General features: G+C 39.2%; 1 protein-coding gene and 1 long non-coding RNA gene across 4 annotated transcripts in view; both read left to right on the top strand.

Annotated features, from left to right (window-relative positions):
- The window catches only part of CD109 (CD109 molecule), a 68,359-nt gene extending 55,324 nt beyond the window's left edge, over positions 1–13,035 (top strand). For 2 of the 3 annotated variants that reach the window (XM_039568620.1, XM_039568621.1), the window contains 4 exons: positions 4,043–4,179; positions 8,349–8,505; positions 8,928–9,030; positions 11,393–13,035. In XM_039568620.1, the coding sequence (XP_039424554.1) occupies positions 4,043–4,179; positions 8,349–8,505; positions 8,928–9,030; positions 11,393–11,583 (588 nt within the window). In that variant the 3' untranslated portion in view covers positions 11,584–13,035. Of the gene's footprint in view, positions 1–4,042; positions 4,180–8,348; positions 8,506–8,927; positions 9,031–11,392 lie in introns of those variants that run through there. The other variant, XM_039568622.1, reaches the window with a different exon arrangement.
- Positions 13,036–15,516: 2,481 nt separating this feature from the next.
- Positions 15,517–24,885, top strand: LOC109145820. Its single transcript, XR_002047468.3, has 2 exons — positions 15,517–18,589; positions 21,545–24,885. It is a non-coding gene; the product is annotated as an uncharacterized LOC109145820 (long non-coding RNA).
- The last annotated feature ends 587 nt before the right edge of the window (positions 24,886–25,472 follow it).

The following is a 25,472-nucleotide window of genomic DNA, read 5'->3' as shown; positions in this document are numbered from 1 at the left end:
TTTATCTTTGGGATAAAGACCTTTTCAAAGAAGTCTTCACCGGTGCCTTTCAGCAGTGAACAGCAGCTGGACATACACCTCATTCATTCACCACCAGTCTGCAAAACACACAATGCCATAAATCACAACCCGTGTTTATTAATTCCCAGAAGTACAAATGAAGTTTACAGCGAAGTTCAAAAGTTTCAGAGGATGATTTAGATTTAGGTTTGTAGGCCAAGATAGGAATGAACATCTCAGCAGGACTGCGTTACCACATCTATGGTTTCAGTGTGTGTGTGTGGAATGTAACAAAGTGGAGCTCCAGAACAGTTAAGACTACTTAACCCTAATAATTGTTGAGAGCTACTCCCTAATACTAAGTCAGCTAATTTGTCAGGTGAGCTGATCAAAAACTTTACAGCAAATTGTTTCTTGCTGGAAGACACTGATACATTGAAATTTCATACCTTTTTTGAAAACACCTTGGTTCCAATTACGTTATTTCCAGCAGGAAAATTTTACATTCAAACCAGCATGTCTGGTGAAGACTGGGCAGAAGTCTTCCACCAAGAATAGCCAGTTGACTGTGGTGGGAGCACTCCCTGGGGGTGTATAGCATCAGAGTTTAAGTTCCCGGTTCGTTGCATGAACGTGGAAGTGTGCTCACAAAGAACTGCTGTTCAGGAACCAAGGCTAATGAACCTTGTTCATTTAGGTCACTGTGCTGTCACCTCTTTTCCTGAAGCTTTGAGTCATAGATGCTGTGACTTGATTCAGAATAGTGCACTTCACACCCTGGAGTAGTTCCTCCAAAACCTTGTCTTTGCTGAGATCAGTTCTTTCCTTCTGCTTTCTTTGGCAGGTCTGGTATTCTAAAAGAAAGAGCACTGAGGACATTGAATGAGATTTCTCTTTTTCCCAGACGCAAGCTAGGTCTGGATCAGATTTAATAAATCAGATAGCATATGACATTGCAATCACATTTCTTCAGCTGTGTTTCATTGTATTGGGCCTGCCAGAGTACAGTGGTAAGAATCGCTGTTCTGGGATTTGACTTCCTTGCCAAATGTAGCATGTCAAAACAGTAATTCATTTAAATATCACACAACACAAGATTAAATCCATTAATGGAAACGTCTGCTTTCCCAACAGAATGGATTCTTAGGAAAAACCTTTTTTTTTTTTTTTTTTTTTTGGTGAAATCTCACTGTCTGTGTGTGCAAGTTGGCAGTGCATTCAGTCCTGATCCTTCAGGATCTCATGAAATGTATTTATTTTTGGATATTACGATTGCAAATGCAGACATTTATTTACAGCTTTTTGGTCCTGCTGTCAACCAAGTTTCCTAGCTCATCTCTCCATTATGTGAGTATATACCATGGGTGACCTAAGACACTGACTCTGCAAGAGAGAGGAGAGGATGGGTTGGGGTATTATGAGAGAGGCTCTAGAGAAAGGAGTCAAAAAAGCAATCTTCCCTAGCAGGCCTGCTGAAAATCTTGAAAGAAACACCTCTCTGCTGTCTAGAATGACTGTGAACTGTTCTTGACGCATGACTAAAATAATTGGCATGGGCCCATGCCTTCTTGGAAGGAAGGAGAATGCTGCTGAAATCCAGAACTACCAACTAGGGGAGGGTGGACAGGCTCAAACAAGGGTGGGTATGGGAACCCCTACCCATACTGTATCCACCCACCTGTGGATAGGTGAACAAGATTTCCTTGATCTCCTGATCAGATGTAGAGAGGGAGTGAGGAAAAACCCTCAGAATCCCCTGTTACTCATTACTGGAAGCACTGACCATTTTTTCCACTCAGTGCATTTTTACTAGGCTTATGCAGGGAACTGAATGTTATTTAGTGTGATGGTGCTGTAATAGGTACATGATGAAATGCACACTTATTTCTGCATTACCATTTGAATGGATGTTAAGTACTCAAAGAGGGACAAAAAATATTGGAGATGTTTTCATTGAATTCACATCCTCAGTCAAGCTCATTTATGCTGCTAGTTGAAGAAGGATAGGCATTGATTAGGGCACTATAAATGTACCATATTTTTAGAAGTGTAGGGTAGTTGGTAGTGTCAGCTACTATTATAAGCATCACTAGCTTTTAATTTTCTCTCCTTGGGTCTCTCACCAGAACTGGTTGCACTATTCACAAGACTGGACCAGTTCTGCCTTTAGCTTTGGCAGTTGTGTTTTAAAAGTTAAGGAATGCAGTTGGTCATTTTGTTAATTTAATGTGAGTTTCTGTATAATAGCCTTCTGTCCTCAAAGTGAGTGTGTATATAAAAGAAGGCTTTAATTAAACTCTGTGTTGTGAAAACATTTTCCTTCATTGTCAGGAGAAATCGGGAAAAGAAATTCAGACCATAACAGCAATAACTTACTCCATGAAAATACTAGCTGATTGACCTGTTCAGTATGTGGTTTCAGAACATCCTGCCTTGGCAGTAAATTCTCATTCATTAGCTTTTTCTGGCAAAAGTTAAAACTGTTTTGTTTCTATGATGACAGATTGTCGAGGCACTGCTTTTTGCATGCCTTTAACTGGCAGGCTTTCTAGGTTGGTTTCATCCTTGGTACTGCCTTCTCCTGTGGAGCAGTTGTACGTGATAAATCTTCACAGTCGCCCTGAGTGCCTGTACAGAATTGGCTCTACACTCACACAACGTGCTAAATTCAGCAGTGTTGGACAGGGCAATGGGAAGTATGTGTAGAGATTGAAAGAAGGAGCATAGTTTTTGTATCAAGAAGTGAGAGAGATGGCAGCAAAAGCAAAAATCAGAAATTAAAGACTTCTCTGTTGGCACAGACCTATAATTGACTAGCTAACCTATAACTTGGGACAAGCCTCTATCATGCCTTTAAATTTGGATTGACAGTTTTCCGTTTGCTACCTGAAACCATTGTAGAAGGACTGTGATTTTTCAGAAGCACTCTTCATTCCCTTTTCTTTAGCCAAGCAAAATGCATGTTGGGGTCTTGCAAGGGGATTTTTGCCTCTTTCTACTTATTTTTCTACTAAAATCAAAGAAGAACCCTCTCACCATGCTGTGTGTTTTATCTGGATGACTGAGGGAATGGATAATGATTGTTGTCATGACAATCTGGTGAAGTTCTCACTGACTGGAAAAGGGGAAATATAAGACCCATTTTTAAAGAGGGGAAAAAATTAAGACCCCAGAAACTACAGGCCGGTGAGTCTTGCATTGGTGCCTGGCAAGATCATGGAGTAGATCCTCCTGGAAACTATGCTAAAGCACATAGAAACTGAAGAGGTGATTTGTGACAGCTGACATGGCTTCACTAATGGCCAACTGTGCCTGACAAATTTTTTTTGCCTTCCACGACAGGGTTACAGTATTGGCAGAGGCGGGAAGAGCACCAGCCATTATCTGTTTGGACCTGTACAAAGCATTTAACACTGTTCTGCGCATCCTTGTCTCTAAACACAGGCTGAGAGCTCTGTCCTTTAGATAGACCAAATCTGTAGTTTTATCTTTGTACAGATGAACCAAATGATGAAACTATTTAACTGTAAGAAGGCTGTGGTATTCTGAGTTTGGAGTAACGTGCTATTCCTTGTCTGGTTTGAGTGTGTGAATGCAGTGACATGAAGACCGATGACATATTCTGTACATACACTATGTATTTGCTCTTGCTCTGCTTTTATATACAGCCTCTCTTTTAACCTGGTTTTATTCATCCTTTTTCGCGCTGTCAGGAAGTAACTCACTATAAACCAGCAGACAGCTACTAGGGAGAAAATTGTTGGTTGGCCTCCATCTCCCTTGTGTTTGCCTCAGTTGTGTCCTGCTAATTCATTGGTTCTGCTGCATTTTGAAGTGTTCAAAAAGGATATTTTTTTCACAGAATTCCTATGGAACTGATGTGCAGCTGTCAGACTTGAGTCTGACTGTCAGACTCAGATTTGAGTCCACATGTGTTTTCTCATCTGAACACTCCTCTGGTGTTATACTGTTAGCAACTTAGTCTTTTAAACACTCTGATTTGCTTTACATGTCACCTCACATCTGTACTTGAAATCCACAGCTCAATGTTGTGTACAACACAAAACACACCGATCAGAGGCTCAGATCTGTCCAAAATCAAGAAGCCTTTGACTTGAATGTTGATGTAAAGGATGATAGAGACGATAAAAACCATTTAACTTTGAATGTGTGCACAAGGTAGGTAAATCAGTTGGAGCATCTTATACACATCTTTGTATATACCAATTCTAGATTACTTTAAATAAACTAAATTATCCATTTGTTCATATGTATTTACTAATGTATGGGATGTAAATGTATAACTGAAGAGAATAAAACTTGCTTTGCACAAATGGTAGTAGTTAAACTAAGAAGCAATTCATAAGTCAATTTTTTCTGGCCAGGTGATATTTTTTTCCTGGTATGCATAAAGATGGAGGTATGTGGAAAAGTTTGTATGAAATACAAGAAAAAAACTCAAAGGTTTCTTTGGTGCAAGTGCTTTTGGGCTATAGGGATGAGTGTGGACAGACTTGAAAATTGAACCAGTATCTTCCACATTCGAACTTGTAGTAACTGTGACAAGTGCCTGTTACTCTTACCTTTCAAGAAAAGAATCCTTTGCTTTTGATATAGAGGTAGATAGGTTTTTTTGTAAAGAGAGAAGGAAGTTCTGAAGTGCTGAAAACACCATGAAGTAAAGCAATTATTCTTTGGTCATCTATATGAGAAACTTTGCTCAGAACAATTTTAGCAGGAGTCAAAATCCATGTTTACATACTGATAAACTCACATTGCCTTATTGTGCAACTAACTTTGTGGTCTTTCATTTACCAGTATTAAAGAACTTGGTAATAGAATACAATACATGATTCTAGATTTGAAAGAGGTGAAGAGTTTTCCACTCAGGCTAATTCTGTTCTTTTTGCTGAACAATGGGGAGGGGGGCAGGAGGATATGGGAGAGTGTGTGCGTCTGGGATGATGTTTCTTGTTCAGTAATCAGCTACTAAGAATTGAGGTGAGACTGCTCAAGTATTATCTTGGGAACCATAGAACAGCCAGCTGGTGTTACCTGGATAGAATCTGGATCACGTGAGAATAGGCAGCATTGAACTGCATATTCCTAGGTCAGCCAGTCAACCAAGTTATTTCTTTGACTGCTTTGTGCCTCCATTTTGCTTGCTGTGGAAGTGTTCATACGCATATTTAAAAGGAATATTTGAAGGTGTTTTATTTTCTGGCAGTTTCTTCAGTATGCATGTCCTACTGAAGTTAAAGACCACTGCATATTTCATACGAAACCCTATAGGGCATTTTATCTCTCTCTCTATATATTTATGTTTTTTATCTTCTATCTTTTATTATCAACAAGGATGTTGTTGAGATGACTGTATTTGTTGTATTTAAGGATTTCATCTGTTTGTGAATACTTCCTCTAGAAACACTGTTTTCTTCTTGTGACATTATAATGGGTTCCTTGTAAGTGCAAGATTTGCAAAGTACCACCTAATCCACTGTGATTACTGTTACATGCCTTTCATCCATGCCCTCTTTTTACTATTTATTTAAATTTTGTGCACTGTGTGCCTAGAACTATTCTTATACTCTGCCTACTACAACAGAGCTGTGACTGGAGATGGAGCCTCTAGGTGACACCATCATACAAATAATCAGCTATAGAGAATATGATTTCAGTACAGAGGATTGATTTAATTTAGGAAATAGCCAGCAGGCATAAAGCCAGAGCTCTGTTTGTATATGTTTCTGGTATCCAGTTCAGTGATGCAGATGGTGGGCAGAGACACTAGAATACATGAGAGCTCTTGAAACAGAAGGGGCTTGTTCTCTTTTAAACTTTTCTATGAAGTCAACAGTGTTCTAAAGTGTAGCACAAACTCCTGATATGTAAAGGGCTTACAGGCTGGGTTTGGGGTAAGTCTTTTCTGAGCAATCTGACTTTCTAGCTAAGACCTTTTACTTAAAAACACGGAGAAGAAGTGCTCCATTTCTCTGGGAAGTCTCTAGGGTGATGATGCTTTAATTGCAAAGTGTTCAAAGAATAGGGGGGAATCTAGTGACATTAAAAAGCTGCCTCAACTTGGAACATTTAGTTAGTTCCAACATTAGTTCCATCAACTCTTACTGTGGAAAGTGGACTGATACAACTTTGAGTAAGTCTGTTTAAATTGCTTAGGCTACGGCTTCATCTCTGATTGCTTAGCTTGATAGACTAGTCATCTTCCTCTTCTTTTCCCTATAAATTGTATATATAATATATGCATTATCTATATTCCTAAATTAGTTTAAAGTTGGTCTACTTACGATCTTTTTAACATGATGTGGCTTTCTAGTAGAGAAACCAAAAGAGGTAAATACAGAAAGACTGCTGAAATCTCAACGAGTGGGTATGTATAATCTAGCTATGGGTATGCATCTAGCTGTGGATGTACATAGTCAGGTACTGAAGGCTTCAACTTCACAATTCTTTTCTTTCTTTAATCTAGAGAATATCCACCTTCTCTCATCCAGCTTGGTAGTGGTTGGCTATGGTCATCTTAACTGGGTATAATTTATGACACTAGAGCACGTGATGCCTCATTCAAATTGAAGTGGTTCTTGGTTAGAGGAGCTAGCTCACTCTCTGGGAGGCAGTGCCAGTTTTTTCTCAGTCTTACTGCCTGCATACCTTTTCCAGACATGGGAAACTGATTGCTGATGGTTCCATTTACTCTCTCATTTCTGCTTTCTGCCTACACTAGCTTGGTGTTGTTTTCTCTTCTTTGCATCATCTGTGAGAGGGTCTCACCCTGATCTCATATTGCTGAAGAGCAGATACATAAAGTTCAACTGAAAACATTATGAGTTTTCTTCAGGCACAAGTTTCAAGTCTGTCTTTCTCTTACTGGTCATTCTTGCATGATGATTTTTTTTTTCTCCTTTTTTTAAGAGACTGTGGAGTTGAAGAGATGGTACCACAACCCACCCCCAAGGCTGCCTCTCCTCCTTTTTGAGAGCCAGATCCTCCTCTTAACTTCTAGGGATATATCTAATTCACTTCTTGACAGTACCAAGGTAGTTTGGTTGCCTGTTGGTGTTTTAGTAGCACCCCAGGCTGGCTAGACAGCTTGGGTATTGTATTCCCCTCTTATTGGTAATTATGCAGAAATAATTACATCCAGTTCCAATTCAGTTATTTGTTTTCAATAGCAGCTACTTTGGCACAGCACATCATCGAACAGATGGTTTCATTTGTTTCTAATCTTAGGAGCCAGCTGAAGTCAGCAATTGTGCTGTATTTCTTTCAAAGTTGTATCTGCCTTGAATCAGCCAGGCTTAACAGCATTGCTTTGAAAGCAACTCTTCTCTTATATATTTTTTTAACTACCCAGCTCTACAAAGAAATAGTTTAATTACTTTCAATACTGCCAGGGTTTTGAAATGAGGATTGGAGATGCTTTTATTCTGGCAGAACAATAACAATTTACCTGCCATGCTAAGGCCGGGGAAACTTCTCTGCTACCTGCTTTATTTAAAGCAGTAGAATCTTTTGCAGGTCATTTAGGTGACACTTGTAGCACAGAGCACCATAAATATATTTTGATACATCTGTTAGGCACCATAGTGTGCAAGGCTTGCTCAATAGAGCAAAAAACCTTTCTACTCCAGCATCTGGTTTTCACATTGGAAGAAGATGTAATAATAAGCGTTATTTAGGAAAAAAGGAGGGACTCGACTTATTAAATCTTTTTCCAAATATGCATTAATAACATGGCTATGCATTCTAAAAACTGAAACTTTGAGAAATAATTTGGTGATGACTTTGTTAATGGAACCATCAATCTCTATGAAGAAAATAGAAAAAGGTTTGGGAGACTTCGTTGGTGTATACACCTGTATTTTGGCCTCCAAAATGAATAAAAGCAAAACAAAGCATGCATAAGAGGAAATATATATATTTCAGTACAAGAATTCCTACAGCAGTTAGTTAATTGCCTCTTTAGAAACATGCTTAATTGAAATAATTTCTGCGTATTTGTAATATAAACTTGTAATAATAGATGCCGATTGAAAGTTCCTCCTGATGTTGGTGTAGTCTCTCATATGATTCATGTATTGCAGTTTTCTCAGTGCTAAACCAGCTTTTGCCTATGTGGTTAAAATTAACAGGCAAAATAATTGAGAAATTAATTATTAGCTCTTTATTATTAGAAATTTCCTTGGTAGTACTTTGTTCCATTTGTTTCCTAAATATTCTTAAGCATTATTACTTCGTTAGTTGGGATTTAAAGATGATCAAACGTTTTCTTTGGAGAGTGGGCTACTGTATTTCTACTAAAAGTATCTTTGTCTCTGTGCTTTGAAAAGGTACTTTGGCTCTGGCACGGCTTCCAGAAGTGGTATGGTCCTCATGGAGGTTGGCTTACTCAGTGGTTTCTCTCTGTCACCAGATTTTGTTCCATTAGACAAGACAGTTAAGAAGACGGAAAAAGACAATGGAAAAGTCAACCTATACTTAGACTCTGTAAGTTGGAAGTAACAAAAAAAACCAAAAAAATGTGTTTGTGGTGATGTTAATCTTGATTCTAACATTGTTAGGCTTAAATTTGGAACGACGTTATGATTGTATTCTTTGGGGAAATCAACATCTGCTATTTATGTTGAATTAATAGTTCTTCTATTTTTTGGTGAGACTGCTTGGATAGGTGCAACTCAGTTGTATTTGTAAGGGGTTTCTGAATTAGGCCTCTTAAAAATCACACATAAGAAGGCAGACATTTCAAGAAGTCTGTAATTTGACCAAAAGACTGCAAATGAGATAAGCATCTTCCTATGCATCCTGACTCTTAAGCCTTTAGAAATGGACTACTGCTGAGCTAAAAGTCCTTACCTCTTCCATGAAGCCACCATCCCCAGGGTTCTCAGGGTGTTTCTCTTTTTTTCTAGCTAAACGAAACACAGGTTTGTGTGGATATTCCAGCTGTGAGAGACTTCAAGGTGGCAAATATCCAAGATGCTTCAGTGACTGTAGTGGATTACTATGAACCTAGTAAGTGTCAGTCATTTCAAATGGGACTTAATTATTCAGAAGTTTAAAAGAAAGTTTTTTCTTGTAGAAATAGGAGAAATTTTAGTGAAGAGAAAGCTGCATTGAACTGTAGTCTTTTTGGACATGAACATGCCCAATTTGCTAACAAGTAGTAGTGTTTTCCCATACCTATTGTCCTAATGGGTTGGTTCCTCAGTTGGTCCAAACTCTGGCCCAGTGTGTTCCCAAAACTGTCAAAATGAAGCAGGAACTTCACTGTGATTCACTTACCAAGTTAATAATTACCTCTCGAGTAGCTTTACCATCTGTTTCTTACTTAAACTAAGAGTCCTTCACTGGAGAAAATGCCAATGTTTTGACTTCTGTTGTTACCTAAAAAAGGTGTACATTGGAAAAACAGTTTCAAAGGGGGTTTTGGGGGGGGGGGGGGGGGGGGGCAGAGGGAGGTTTGGGTTTGTTTGTTTGGTGTTTGTTTTTTTTTTATTGGTTGTTGTTTTGTGGGTTTTTTTTTTTTTAGTTGGTGTTTTGTTTTTTTTTTTTTTTAGTTGGTGTTTTGTATGTGTAGCATGTGTTTTAGAGATGGGCAACAGTGTACAAAGCTCTTCGGCAAAATTAAAAGCAAGAAAAAATTACAGGCTGCTGGAGAGGATACTAGGTTTTCATTGCATGAACCACCTGGTACATTATGAAGGATTTGGGCTTGGTTTGAGATAAGGCATAAGAAAGTTGTACATTTTTTTAGCACAATACAATTTTTTCATGTTTTTTTAGCACAATACAAAAGACAACCAAATATGTGTGCTACTTTAGCTAGATGATCACATTTAATCTATATAGGCTGAAATTCTTGTTCATTCACAGAATTTTAAAGTAAAATAGGAAATTGGTCGTTGTAAGCACACTCACCATTAATTAGAGCATGTTTTAAGGGCTAGTGGCTTAAAAAATTACAGCAAGTTTTTATTTGAGAGAAACACATAAGATGTAGAATCTATGGCCGAAATGAATTTGCAGTTCCTAGGAGAAGAGCTCAGGGCCACATCTTGTATAAGAATGCTATTAGATAGGCTAATAAATATGTGTATTGTAAAGTCACAGGTAAGTTTTTACTGTATTTAAATAAATTCAGTCCATAAATTCTCAGTTAGCAATATTAATATTAAGGACCAAAATTCACGTTATGTAACTGGTGCTGCAGTTTCTTTAACTTCAAGGAAATTATTTGTGCAAGTATTAGTTTACAAGACCCCATTCCTATTACTATATAGCGTAGATATATTATTGGTCAACATATATACGTATGCCGTGACTGAGTTCTTCTGGGAGAACTCCATCCTGTCTAATACAGGCATGTGCTTTGATTTTAATTTGTTGTTTTCCATCACTGTTGTCGTTGGTGACCCAAGCTACAGGGATATATTTTATGTGATGATGACAGTCAGATTCATGTCATATTGAGAGCTAGGAAATGTGTAGAGGTCTCCTGCTGCGGCATTTATTGATAAATGTGATTTCGTTGTGGCAGATAGCACAACTGGCATAGGTGTAAGAGCTGGCTTGGACGCTGGAACAGCAGTATTCTCTTACCTCACTTTTTAGAAGTAGTCAGGTGTCACTGTTGGGTAACCATTTTGGCCCATAAAATTACGTATTTTTTTAAATATCCTGAGGCTTGTAATGAAACTGAATATCATTTCAGTTTAAAGATGCTACTACTAAAAATAGAAGTTGCAAGGTCTCTAGTTGGAAGGAAGAAAAGAAAAAAAGCCACTGTAGGAAACTGCAAAAGCTTGTTCTGTGAGCAATTAACATGCAGTGATGTTTCTGAAATGAGTATGATTTGTCAGACTTCTAGTCTTGCTCTGTAGCAACCCTTTGGGGAACAGGAGAGTAAAATACAAGAGCAGGACCTAGGTGAGGTAAGCAGTCCCAGATTCAGGAAGTGGAAGCTCCCAAACATGATAGCAAGAGAAAGCATCATTTAGGAGAGAGCTCACTCTTATTGTTATAGCCAGCATACTGCCAGGTAAAGCATCTGAGTTCCTTTGTTATGTAGGTAGGGGCAAAATTCCTTTAAAAAGGTTTGTCCAAGGTTTGTGAACAGATGTGTCTAATAGCTGAGATTGAGTCTGTGAGAGTGTGCCTTTCATCAAGCATTGGTCCGAATACACTGAGGTGTTCTGGGTGAAGAAGAAAGTTTAATGACTGGGCCTAAATACCAACTCTGGGAAGTGTTTTGCAGTGTATGAGGAAGTCTGCATCAGAGTTTAGTGCATCCTTTAAAAGTGATTCCTTTTTGAAGTTGTGTTCTTGGTCAGTTTTCAAAGTTCATTAACTAACGTTAACTAACTTTTCTGAACAGGGAGAAGAGCAGTGAGAAGCTATAATTCAGAAGTAATGCAAAGTATAACCTCTTGTGACTTCTGTGAAAACGACTGCAACCTTTGCCACCGAGATGGTTCTGCAGCCTTGCTTCAGCACTCTTCATTGGCTTCCTTGTTCTGTGTGCTCTTTGTCCTTCATGTAAACTTCCTGTGCAGTTGGGTGCTGTAAAAGGAAACCAATTATGTTTCACATCTAAGGTTTCCATAAATTATCCAAAGAAAATTTTATGTTCAGATACCAGCCCGTCTTTAGTGATTACCATGACCAAACTCCTGCTGTGTTCAGGGAGAACTGGGCTGGCCCATATGGTAAATTTCTGGCTGTGCCAGAAAACTTCTTTAAGTGTCTGCTGGGAAAACCTTTCCGAGTGGTAGTTTCATACTGAACTTATTTTCTGAAGAAGCACAGAATTACTGAGAAAGCAGTGTGATAAAATGTAAACTTAGCTCCATATTCCCACTTTGTTTTTACCCCAGCTGTGCTTGTTTTTTAGGGATGCATGTTAGTTTACCATGCTTTTCCAAAACACTATCTGCTTCTCCATTAGGGTATTGATAAGCAATGATAGGAGCTTGGTATCAGAGCTCACTTTGTTCTGTTCTGAAGATGTGACACTTAAAATTAATACTGAATTTCTCTGTGTGCTCTCATGGGACATAATATGAAAAAAAAAAGGAGGAGCTGGCTTAAGAGCAGATCCAAGAGCCAAAAAGTACTGCATTTACAAACTGCTGAATGCTCCAGAAAGTTGTCAGTCTTCTTTTTTTTTAATAATTAGAGAGAAGGTGGATTTTTTTGTCAATTCCTAAGCTAATCCTGCTTGAAAGTAAGGCCTCAGGATGTTCGCATGCATTTTACTCTGAAAGGCTTTTTACTGTAAATGCATCAAAGAGTGTTTTTCAGACTTCATTTTTCCAGGGTTATACAGAAACAAATGCAATTCTCCTTCCATATGAGAATGCTGGTGTCAGCTGGCATATATTTATGGCCAGATGAAGGAAGGTTGCTTTGAACGTGTTCTGGTTTTTGGATGTCTTCTAGAAATGTCACTCTGGGGCATCATTTTTGTCTTGCGCTTTCAGTGTCATCTTGTCAACAGTTCGAGTGGCATAAACCCAAACAGTTGTTTACTGCTCTCAGTGCCATGTGAGTTGGTGGCCCTGGATGTGCACCCTGTTGCTGGTGGTGGGAGAGGCTTTTAGGAGGCATGGGCTGCATAAGCATTCAGTCCAGCCAAACAATTCACATGCTTGCTTAACTTTAAGCGCATCTATGTGTGCTCAAGTGCTCTGCTGAAGTGGAATGGAGGAGAGGGATGGTGAAAAGTAGCAGGCAGTTTTACACCCAAACCTGCTCTTTGCACATGGAGAGAATTAGAGATCTCTGTGGATACGGAAATGTGTGAGCTTGGGAGCTTATTGCCCCTGAGTGAGTGTATGAATGCCTTCCCTGTCTGGCAGCCAATCTGTCCTTCTTGAACACTACCTGTAATATCTAATGCTTACTTCTTTTTGATAAAGCAGCCAAGCTGTTACACTCATAGTTACTAAAATGAAGTTAATAGCTGTCATGCTGACTAAAAGAGGTGGAAATTATAATTTCTATTGATTTCCTTTCTTTCATACTTTTTGAGACGGAGTGTGTTTTTGTGCACATGTAATAATATGGCAGCCACTTTCCTTGAGAAATTTCTAATTTTATTCAATTTTTGCTACTGCTTAAAATGTGTATTTTTGTATTTATGCTCATCTATAATTGTTCACAAAGGAAAATTTGCATAGTAGCATGGGAAGAGGCCTGAACTTCCTGAACTGCGAGTGCCTTCTAATACCAATGTATAGATTTTAACTGCAGAACTAGTTTAGATGGGGTTATTTGTTTTACTTCACCTGTTTTTGGAATTTGCAATGTTTTTCACAAACTTGGGGTTCTGTCCTATTTCTCAGGCAGAGCTTAGGCCTGGTTATTCATGGCCCATTCAATGCTTTTTACTTGTCCTTGGTGTGTTTTGGATTTAGCCTTTTGAGTAGTTAATTAGTGCCTGAGCAGAGTGTGTGTGCTGCTCTAACCCACATGAAGTAATGTATTTATTGAAGCCAAACACACTGCTTAGTCAGTGAGCAGGGTCTCACCCTCTGTAAGCCATGTAACTTGGTTACGTGGGTCCAGAGCTAAGAGAAATGAAGATAACAGACTTAAAAAACATCTCTGCATCTCAAATCCTTTATTCATTTATGGGAGCCTAGATCAAACTGTGCCAAGTGTAAGATACGGAAAAAATTCTCATCTGAACTGGGATGTGTTTTGCTGTGGGTTTGATTTCTTGTGACCTATGAAAGTTGGTCTTCTCTTGTCTTTGAGAACAGCAGACTTGACACGTCATTTGCCTCCCTTTAATATAATTTCAAGAGCCCAAAGCTCGCATACTTCCAGCAGAGCTTCTAATAGGCACATTGGTACCTGATTAACCGTAGGATAAAGGTGGAGATAAATTACTCCTTTGCAGTAGATAGTAGGAATAAATTAGTTCTGTTTTGCATGCAGTCCAATCGTCCTGAATATCCTCCAAGAAAAACGGATTTAAATTGCTTAGTTGAGTTTTGGACAGTGCAGCTTTTACTAGTATTCCCTTACATTTGTTTTTGAGACAAACAACACATGTTTTTAAACGACTTTTGGCTTCCTTGCACACTATATTAAGAACTATCAGTCATAATGCACCATGTCAGGGAAATTGCTGGAGTCAGTGAATAAACATCCTCTTTTATTTTACTTTTTTCTCTACAGCAGGCATATTATAGCAGACATCCAAATCTGCATCTGTATCAAGCTATTTTAAAAGAACAATGTACATTGTATGACTTCAAACAAATGTTTACACCAGGTGGCCTTTAACATTCCTGCATCAGTGCCTTCAGTCACTTTGCAGTAGTGGCTGGTGCTTTGAGTTGCAGAAGATAAAATTTATGCTGTGTTGGCAGTGAATGGAACAGCAGAAATGGAATATTATTTGGCATAGTGACTTCTTTTCTTTCCTCATCATTGTGTGGGAACCTTTACACAAATGCTCAGCATATATATTATCCCCATTGCTTCATAACATCCGTTTTGGATGTTAGGGGGGTCATGCTCACAGCGAAGTTAATAGGAAATCTTGTAGCAAAAAATGTTTTTGAACTCTTTAGCAACAAGGTCTACAAGGAGCTTTAAGGAGTGATGCTAAAAACAGTCAGGTAAAGGTGTTTTGTGGTGAAGCCTTCATGTTGTATTGCCTGAACATTTCTGCTGTTTCATTGAAATCTGAATGTGCTCTGGTACTTCCCATGCCCTTTTCAGCCATGTCAGTGGACATGGTCTGTCCAGGGCTAGGACTGAGTCCAAAACTGAACTATAAAGCATTTTAAAGGTATTCCCCCCAAATTCTACTTCTGCTGTCATGCATGATCCTGGCTGAGATTTCCTCTACAGGTTTTAATGTGGGTGTCATTTAGAGTTCATCTATACTAGATGCTGTTTTACAGAACAGGGAATGAGTGTTACTTAACAGGTTTAGAGCACTTCACAGTATGCATGCTGGGCCAGCTCTGTGGCTGGTTTGGTTCCCAGCATGGCACCACCATAGAATCATTTATGTTGGAAAAGACCTTTAAAATCATTGGGTCCAATCATTAAGCTAGCATTGCCAAGTCCACCACTAAACTGTGTCTCCAAGCGCCACATCTACATGCCTTCTAAATACCTCCAGGGATGGTGACACCACTTCTTCCATTGGCAGCCTGTTATGATGCTTAACAGTGAAGAAATTTTTCCTGATATTCAATCTAGAACTCCCCTGGCTCTAGTGTCAAACACAAGCAGTGCAGGTATTCCCAGTTTGCTTCCATACCACATGCTCCCGTTCACATCACAAGCAGGAGCTTGTGGCTTGTGCACATCAGTGGCATGATAAAAGGGGGAAGTGCCAGACTGGTGCAGGAGAAGCATGAGGGCCAGATCCAGTGTTTATAGAATCACAGAATGTGAAGGGGTTGGAATGGACGTTCCAGATCATCTAGTCCCAGCCCCTCTGCCATGGGCAGGGACATCTCCCACTAGACCAGGTTGCTCAAGGCCTTATCCAGCCTGGCCTTGAACGCTGCCAGGGTTGGGGCATCCACGACCTCCCTGGGCAATCTATTCCAGTGTCTCAATATCCTCACAGTAAAAAACTCCCTAATATCTAACCTAAGTTTCCCTTCTTTCAGTTTGAAGTCATTACTCCTTGTCCTGTTACTACAGTTTCTGACAAAAGAGTCCCTCTCTGGCTTCCCTGTAGGCCCCCTTCAGACACTGGAAGGTTGCTATGAGATTGCCACACAACCTTCTCCAGGTGAACAGTCGCAACTTTCCCAGTCTGTCTTCACAGGGGAAGTGCTCCACTCCTCATCAGCTTCATGGCCCTCTGGACTTGCTCCAACAATTCCATGTCCTTCTGTTACAGGCCTCTCTTTTGCCTTGAAAATCACTGTTGACAATCAAACCTAAGAAGCAAAAGTCGGTTTTACTCAGTTTTCAAAATATTATCCTAGGAATATTACTGAATATGTTGTTCAAGTTGGTATGAATATTGACAATATTTGATTTTAGCTGAATCCTGCAGAAAGCATATGCATATACATAGCCATTATAGGCTGCAGTGTGCTACAGTGTGCAATGTATGTGCATAAACCAAGATCTTCACAAAATGCCCAAACCAACAGCGCTGTGTAATGTTCTGTTTTTAGGAAAGAATATATTAGAAAGCAGCTAGTGCCTAATGGTGTAATTTTTCTATCTAAAACGCTAAGAAAGAGGATTCAATTTTAATAATGACTAATATTATTTTTGTTATAACATTTCTTTTACCATAAGTCTGTATGCAGTGAACCATCTCTATGTGATTTGAAGATTTTGAAATTAGATGCCTAATTTATTTATAAAATATAACAGCAGTTGTTTCCTTTCCCCCTTATCAAAATATTTCACTTCCATGTTGTTTCTTATTCCGTTTATTGTATTTCTGTGTGCCAAATGGAAATGCCATTGCACTATGGCTATTCTAGGCAATAAAGGCTGATAGTGTGCTGTATTTGATTAATCTAATGATTGTTTTTCCTATAGATAGATTGTTTTCAGATAGGTATGAGCATTAATTCCTTATGTGCTGCATTTGAGTCACCAGTAGTCCAGTTTAAGATTTATCTCAAATAATTCATTGTATTTCTTAGTAGCTACCCAAAAACTTCATCAGCCTTGCTTAGATCCTGTAATGTTTTTTATGAACTAGGTTTTTTTGTTGTAGTTTTTAGTTTTGTTAGGTTGTGTGGGATACTAAATACGAAGAAGAAGAAAAAAAAAAAGCTGGCTCAGTGGAAGTACATAAGCAGGTGTAAGATCTTACTGACTGGCACATCTCTTTCCATGTCAGGCCTTAAACAATTAGAACTAAAATTCTTGACTGCCTTGAGACATAGTCAGATACCCAGTTTGATCTAAGTTAGGATCATCATTCACATTTCCACTTCTGATCAAATCAGAAATGGTAGAAAAAGAGAGCTTTTATGAGCTGTTTTGAGCAAACAGAGGTGAACTAACATGCCAGCTATGCAAATAGCTTCTCTTTTCAAGTAATAAAGCAAATGTTAAGGAAATTGACTGTTTCAAAGGACTTTAGAAGATAGTGAATTGTTTATTTTTCTTCAAATAAAGTTTGCAATAGCTATTTTTAAATGCTATTAAAGATGACTTTTAATAATATATGTCTAATGTTTGCTTGTTTAACAATGCAGCTACTTATAGTAGATTGCAGTTTCTGTGCACTGCTGACCACTACCCATCCTGAGCACTTTTTAGAGGTTGGCTCATCTGTGTTTTAAAGCTCAGAATTTAATAATATAAATAAAATTTTACAAAAGTTTTACAGCAGTGGCTTCCCTGGCCAGGCTGTAAACAGTGAATCTGCAGGTCACTGTTTGGGACTTGTGTGACTAAGGTCACTCATTTTAAAAGTCTATTATTTTGTTCAACATGGAGTTATTGCAAAGTTCTCTGGTATCTGTAACAGATGTAGCATAATCATGTTATGTGATGAGCTCAGTTCTGGTAGGCCCCTTGTGGTCATGGAGAATATCAGCAACTGTGCTCTTGTGTGAACAGGAGCAAATCCTTCAGACACAGCTAATTGCTGAAGTGGAAGTAAAAGAGCACCAAGAAATTTTTATGCCAAAATATTTTACATAAACGTAATTGAATTGATGTGCAGAACTTTTTTTCAGGTGATCTGCTATTTCCACAGCCATTTTTCATGGTTTAGAATTTTGTCTCCATTACACTGTCTTTCCCTAATTTTCCTTACAATTCTCTTGCTGTTCCTCTTGCCTGCCCTTGAAAGAGCTTCCTGGCCCATTTCAACTCAGAAGTCAGGATCTGCTCAGCCTCACTTACCTCTTTTGCCCTGTCCCCTCACCATCTTGCCCGTAAGTTCAGTAGCCATTTCTGTTCCCACGTCTCACAGATCTACCCTTTCCTTCAGACCCTTTATGGCCTGTAAAGACTAAAATCTTTGGTCTCATGGAGAATTAGCTATCAACTCAAACTCAGGATGAATAAAAACACTTAAGACTTGTCAGCACAGATTTATGAAGCTGAAATAATCCTTAACCAACCTAATAGCTTTCTATGGTAAGAGGATGGGCTGTGTGGATGAGGAGGAACAGTGGATAGACTGTAGTAAGGCTTTCTCTCATAATTTTTTACTGTTTCAATATTGATAATAGTCCTAAATAAAGCAAACTTGGAACATGAGATGTTCTGATGATGGACCAGTCTCTAGTAAAGTGGTTTTGGAGCAAGCAACTAGGTAAAATGAAGAGGCAAGCAGAGCTTAAGTGTAAATACCGGTGCAGACATACCATCTCTTCCTACACATGAAGTGTCAGGCAGATGCATGTGTAAGTAGTGCATAAGTGATGACTCATCTTTCTCCTGAGCCTTGGACACCTTTAGAAGAGCCGTGAGCAGAGGATGTGCCTGGTGGTGGTGCTCACGCTCAGACCGCAGTACCCTGCTCCCTGTGCTGTGGCAGCGCACGCCAGTCTGGCCCTAGCTGGGTGTCCATGTCTTGAAATCAGCCACGATCTTAGGCACGGGTACTTAGGTAAGTGAGGATTTTAATATGACTGAAGCAAAGGATGAGAAATCATATCCCTAATAAAGAGGAATAAAACGACATAAGAGCATCTTGATCCGATTTTCAACAGCTGCCTACCAGGGAGACTCTATGGATTTCCCTGAGGATTTTTCTGGCTCACACTGATGGAAAGGGAGGACTGAGCTGAGGGATATTTTAGGTAAGGGGATAGACATTCTGTTATATTTTTTTTTAGACAGGAATGCTCATTTAAAATGCTGGATCAAGGAGCAGGGATGGCAATATAAACACATGTGGAAATAATATACTAACAAAGCTCTGTGTTTTCATGCGCAGAAAATAGATAGCAGCCAGCTCTAGCTCAGTGGGCAGCTAATTAAGCCAGAGATCTCTCTGTACTTTGCATTCTAAGTTCAGTACAAGAGCATGTATCAGAGAGGTGCCATATGATTTTTCCCTTATAGTTCACACTTTGATTTCAGGCATGAACTATGTATCATCCCCGTAGTGATTATTTAAAGGTGGGGTGGCTGGATGTTAGATGGGAGTCAATATGATAAATGTGTCTTGTTTGTGTGGATGATCATTGTCCTTGATCAGTTGTTCACATGCAGCTTAGGTCTTGTTTTTCTGTTCCTGATTTTAATAGAATCTTAGTTAGAATAATAAAAACATGAACACTTTTACTATTTAACAACATGAAGTTTTAGTGAGACAGTTGTAAGGAGTGATTTTCCCATTGCTACATACTCTGCTTGCTCCACTTAAGATTGAATGCTACAGCTTTCATGGTTCCTTTCTCAACTCCATCCACCATTTTTCCAATACACAGAGACCAACCACAGTCTGAAAGACTTTTATTACAGGATACAGGAGAAGCAAAAAAAAAAGGTGTGAATTCTTTGTGAGGAAGCTCAGCGTGTGGTCTCAAAGTGGTACCTCTCACCAAAGGAGTATGAGACTCCACATTATAGGGAAAACAAAGCCTGTTGTGACTGACACAGCTCTGCCTCAGCTGCTTCTCTGGTTTCATTCTTTTTCCACTCATTCATAATGACTTTATTCTTCTGCTTTTTCAAGAAGTAGAGCTGGGATAATGCTGCACAAGGTTGTATGCAGGAACACTCTCTAATGCAATCCTAAACTCCAAGTCCCTCTAGATTAAAAGATTTCACCCAGCAGCCAGTGGGGCACATCTGGCTTGCAGGAGGTTTGAACATAGCCATTTTCCTTGGAGGTGATTGAAAACAAGTTACGTGAACTGCTAGCAGAACTGGGAAGCAGCAGGCACGAGGTCACAAGGAGAGGGGCAGTGAACAAAGGCAGCTGCCTGGAGCAGGAACTGCCTGGCAGAGAGCACTTGTTTGCACAGTCTCACCCCAACGCCCAGGGACGAGAGTGGCTGTCTCCCACCTGGGGAAGCAGCCAGCCTCTGTGCCTGGTCTCTGGCCAAAACATACCTTTGGCAGTGGGATGTGAGTCTGTCTGAGAGATACAAGGAAAGATGACTGTGTGGAAGAAGGAAGGCAAGAGCGGGAGAAGGAGCAAAACTTTATTGAGAATAATGTTGGACTGTTGGTGCTGGATCAATGTATAGATCAGTATTCTGTGCTAGGGGCAGCAAAACTGACTCTGCAGGCTGACAGTACACATCTTGTTTCACAGGTCACAAAACATTCCTATGTGTATTCAAGTTGCATTTTATTGGCCTGAACACAAACCTCTTGCTCCATGTCCCGTGCAGTGTGGATGGCTCTGTGAGGGATGTTCAGGAGCAGAACACGCTGCTGTAAACAACTGCAGAGAGTCAATGACGACAGGCTGCAGTGCAAAAAGGCAAACAGAGTCTGATGTATAAACAAAGAGTACACTTGGGAGACATATGATGCCCTTCAAAGCTACTGGCTGTGCTTTGTTGAAGTCTGTGACAGGAAACCAGTGCTCTGGCTGTGGGGCTTCTGCGTGCAGAGAACAAGAATTGTCTAGGAAGCTCAGCCACCATGGGAAGATTGAATGAATTAGGGTTCCTTGAATCTTGGGGAGGTCGGGCTGTGGATAAGGTATTTCTCTCTCAGCTATGTCTAGCTATTTTGCAAACCCTTGAAAATTAAGGAGAATAATTATTTAATTGTGACCATAATAGGTAAGATTAGAACCAGGTGATTAAATTGCAGAAAGAAAGTTTCAGTTCAAACAACAGAGAGAACTTTCTAATAGGAGAAACAAACTGTGGGGCAGGCTGCTGTGGGAGACAGCCTGCTTCTTTCTTCAGAAAGAAGAGCAAGTTAGCCAAACACCTTCTAATAATGACCCAGGTCTGTGTGAGACTGTCTAGGTGGTGGAGATGGAATAAGTAGTTGATAATAAGTTGATGTCCTTCCTGGACCTGTTTTCTTATGAGCTGATGTCTGCAAGCTCTACTGCTATCACACAGCACTGGACAGTTTTTACAAGAGACTTACTGAAATGCACGAGGTGTAACTTTCTGCTGATGCTAAGGGAAGTGCTGAAAAACTTTGAATTTACTGGAGTTATAGAGGAGTTATGTGGTGATTATGAAAATCTAGGCCATAATTCCCTCCAAAAGTAACTGATTTGATTTCTGATTTATAATAAGGTTTTTAGTATGTGCAGAATGAAAGTAATTCTTGAAAAGGCTTCATTAGAAAGTAGAGGATCAGGTGTCCTGTAAGAAGGGCTGACAGACACAGTGATCTGAATTTTTGAGTCTTTCAGGGGTTGTCTAGAAACAAATAATTGTGACTAGGTAACCTAAATAGAGATTGGAGTTGCATAAACGTGCTACAGGTGCTGTTCTCCCAGGCTGTTCCTAAGGTCAGTCCAAATAATATCTTAGGTTTGTAGATTTCAACACCCAGCTCCTCATCATTATAAAGAGATTTAAATGTTGTGTTTGTGACTGTGCTGGTTACAGCTGTGATGTTTGATTACACCTTGCAGATTCAATTTACAGAAATGCCCAGTGATGTATGTCTGATATCCTGGCAGTTCATCTCAGCATCTCCAAATAAATGTTGACAAGGTATGCACACTCATTTGATACTTTCTGTATTTCCATTCTTCTGGGGTGCTGATCCTCTGAAAGAAGCCATGATGCTGGGTCACAGCAAATACCATACAGCCAATGCTGCCCTTGAGTCATTTTAGCTTTACTGTCTGGGAAAACAGTTGATTGCATCAATTTAAAAAGTCAGCTGCTGTGTTATTAATTTTTTAAAAAATTATTTGTTCTTGGTGAAGGCAGTAATCACTAGCACAAATGAGTGCAAGCCTTGCAGCACACAGAGCACAGACAGAGTCAGGCATGGAATTTTCTTTGGAGGCCACCACGGAGTCTTAGCTGAGGCACCTTTTCAAAGTCCTGATGTAATGCTCGTCCACCAGCTGTACATATTTTGATTTTTTAGGCTGCCTTCAAGTATTTACATTGAATATTTCAGAATCAGAAATACAGATGAGTTTCAGTTCTTGGTTTCTGAAAATCCCTGAGATCCAGGGAGCTGTAAATGATCTGCTCCTTTGAAAATGAGCTCACTGATCTTTAGTGACCTAAGTATAAGAGCTTACTGGTAAGTTCACATTAGAAAAAAATTTGCCAATAGGCAAAATGAAAAAAATCTGCACACACAGTATTGACATAACATTATTGACATAATGCCTAGTGGGTGAGCCTGGCAGGGTCTGAAAACAGGTGACAAAAGGTATTTTTAATCCTTTTTCTCCTGATGCCAACAAAGAGCTTGGTGTAATTCTAGTTGTTCTCCTCAGCCCTCAGCATGCCGTATTAGATTTTATCTGGTTTTATTAGAGCAGTCAGTTTTTGTGCAAGTCTTTTCATACATGAGTTAAGCAGAGAAAATAAAGGAGGTAGAAAAATTAAATTACTGCACTGTTAGATTATTTTTTCTTTTGTTATTTACAGCAAAGCAAACAAAGCTTATGTACCACCATCTTTTATGAAGGAGGTTAATGCTCAGGCAGAAGAGGTTTTAATTTAATTTGTGATTTAAAATCCCATTTTTTTAGCTTATTTGGAAAATGCTAGCAGTTTGGAGAAAGTACATGTTTAGCCACTGTCTGTTTCCACTGGATCCTATGCCTAACCCGTCCTATTACAAGGTTCCAAAGCCGCAGGAACTTACCAAGTTTCCTTTCAATCTTCCAGATGATCTGCAAGTATTTCAGTAAGTCTTGTGTAGAATCCTAATACAAAATTATATCCCTTAATTAAATTAAGGACATGCAGTTCAGTACCCAAAGACTTTTTTAAACAGGTTTTTCTTTTAAATTTAATTATAGATAGAATTTATAACTGGTTTTAGGAAAGCATATCCAACAAAGTATACCAGATATATTTGTTAAAAGATTTTGCAAACAAAGAGAATATCTTCAAAAGCTCAGGAAACATTTTAGTCCCCAGATGCCACGAGGAACAAATTCCCCTTTTGAAAAATCTCCTGTATGTGATTGTAACTGATGTACTAATTTTCTAAACAGATTTTCTGAAAACAGGTTCCGCTTCAGATCAACCTTCTGGAAAACCTTTCAGGTGCTAAACTAATGTGAAACTTCAGGCATGCGCACAAAATGTCCAATTTCGAACAGTGTGGTGGAGAAGCGATTGTCACTTTAGCATGCTCAGCTAGGTCAGGACCTGGTGCACATCCTCTTGCCACTGATTGCATTGAGTGCTAGCTGGGACACCTGAGAAGTCCTGCTCAGTGGTCCTGACCCACCTGTGCCAGGTGTCATTCAATCATGGAGAAAACGACTGTCCCTACTCCAGAAAACTCCCTGTCAACACATGGAACACGGAGGACACAGAAGGATCTGGACAGATGAAGGGACATGAGGAAATAGTGTGACAACTACAAAGCAGCAGGGAGATCAATCTTGATTCGTAGTATGTGTCTGGTAGAGCCCTGGTGAAGACAAAATTCTGAACCAAATCCTTGCATCTTGTCTTTGAATCTCATTAAAGCTACAAAGCATCCACAACTATGAACTGACTTTTACTGTGTAATTAATTGGGGCTTTTCCTGCTTTGCACGGCAGGTGCTTTAAAGGCATGTAAAGACCATTAGGACTACTTTGATTAGGACCTGTAGTGGTGTCATGATTGATTTTAAGGTTCAGTGGAAGGACTGTGATGGGATTTGAGTTCAGCCATAAAATTTTGAAGTAAATGCAAATTTGGGGATGAGAGATTGCTTCCTTGTAAATGTTTTAAAAAAGCCTTCCTTTGTTTTTATTTCTCCCCGATGTAACTAAATAGTTATTCTGGAAATATAATTAAAATGGATTTAAAAAGAAATATTATTCATAAAAGAAGTTTCATCATTACATTCTATTTTCTCCATGGAAAATAGTAGGGTTTTAATGTAGTTGAATGTCAAAGCCCTGCGGATGTAATTGTTGTGCTTTTGAAAGGAAAACATTAATTAAATGAATGTGTCACTACCCTGATTAGCTTTTCTCCCTTTTGGATAGTTGCTGTTCCATCTCCTTTGTGCAGAACCTGAGAGTGAAAAAGTCACACAAAAAAACCTGAGAAATGTAAGAAATTAAAAGCACCCTAAAATTTCTGGCTCCATCTCCTCTTTGACTAATACTGTCTTCACAAATATAATGGATGACCACAGTATTCTGGAACTGCCTTGCCATGCAGAGGGTGATTCAGAAACGGAGGAGGTCCAGAAGAATGATGGGGGTGGTAAGGAGACAGAAACAATCCAAAATTTAAGAACACTGGAAAATTTGAATCAAACCTGAACTTCATTAAAGTCACCAAGCTTCTTTTCTGAAATTTGGAAATATCAGAACAGTGCAATTTCTTCAGTGGTTTAGTACTTGACTTTTTGCAGCTCGAGAAGGGGTGATAAAGCAACTCAGTTTGGAGTTAGCTCCAGAGAGCTCCTGCACCTTAGGCATATGTGTTGCCGAATACTGGAATAAAGCCAACAGTTGGATGCCTCCAAGAGACTGACCTCATTGCAAGGCCTTAGGAAGCAAAGTATTTCAGGACTGGGAAAATCTTTATCAGCCAACCATAGTGGGAAATGTTTGGGTCTGAGTTACGAGTTACGTACAATGGTGTGTCGCTAAAAACGATAGGTGCTTATCTGCTGTACTTCAGAATGCTTTATGTACCATTCTGTATGTGGTATGTGGTGTGTATGAACCTTTGGAATTAGCAGATAGTATTTTTGATAGTTCATGCTTTGATAATTTTGTACTTTTTCACAGCTGGGAGGTCTATTAAAAAGTGTTGCAAAAGCTGAGCATTTGTTTGAAAGGGTTGAATTTTGAAACAACAGGAAAATAAGGAAGATGTGAATGCACATTAGAAGGGATGTTTTATCTGCCAAGCAAAGCCACAAGCACAAGGGCCTCCTGAGCTTCCAGTGCTGAGAATTCAAGATGGCTCAGGAAGCTGTTTGGGCCCAAGGTTTATTATTACTGCCAGCACGTTGGGAGAAAAGAAGGAATATTGATCATGTTGATATAATTCTAGGAGATAGCTGCAGAAATTTCTCAGAACTTCTTGGTTTTGCCTTTCACTTCCTTTCAGTTTTGATGCTGAATGTGAACCTTCAAACTAAGATTTTCTTGAGAGATTTCTGTTTTGAGAGCGTTTTCTGATGAGTGCACTACATATCTTTGCAATGTGATAATTCAGCACTTTATGGCAATGATTTCACTCTGTAAAACTTGTAATTCAAAAAGCTAGGGAAAAGACCACAAAACTTTGCTGGAATTGTAGAAAAGTCTAACTCACCTAGCAGAAGATTGGAAATTTCAGTGAGCTGAGTTTCAGATTTGACTCAAATATTCCAGATTCACCGAGCTGTGATGGTTTTCCTTAAAT

This window comes from Corvus cornix, chromosome 3, assembly GCF_000738735.6.
Source record: "Corvus cornix cornix isolate S_Up_H32 chromosome 3, ASM73873v5, whole genome shotgun sequence".
Taxonomy (NCBI): domain Eukaryota; kingdom Metazoa; phylum Chordata; class Aves; order Passeriformes; family Corvidae; genus Corvus; species Corvus cornix.
Note: the sequence above shows the minus strand (reverse complement) of the source record. Positions and strands in the feature narration are given on the sequence as shown.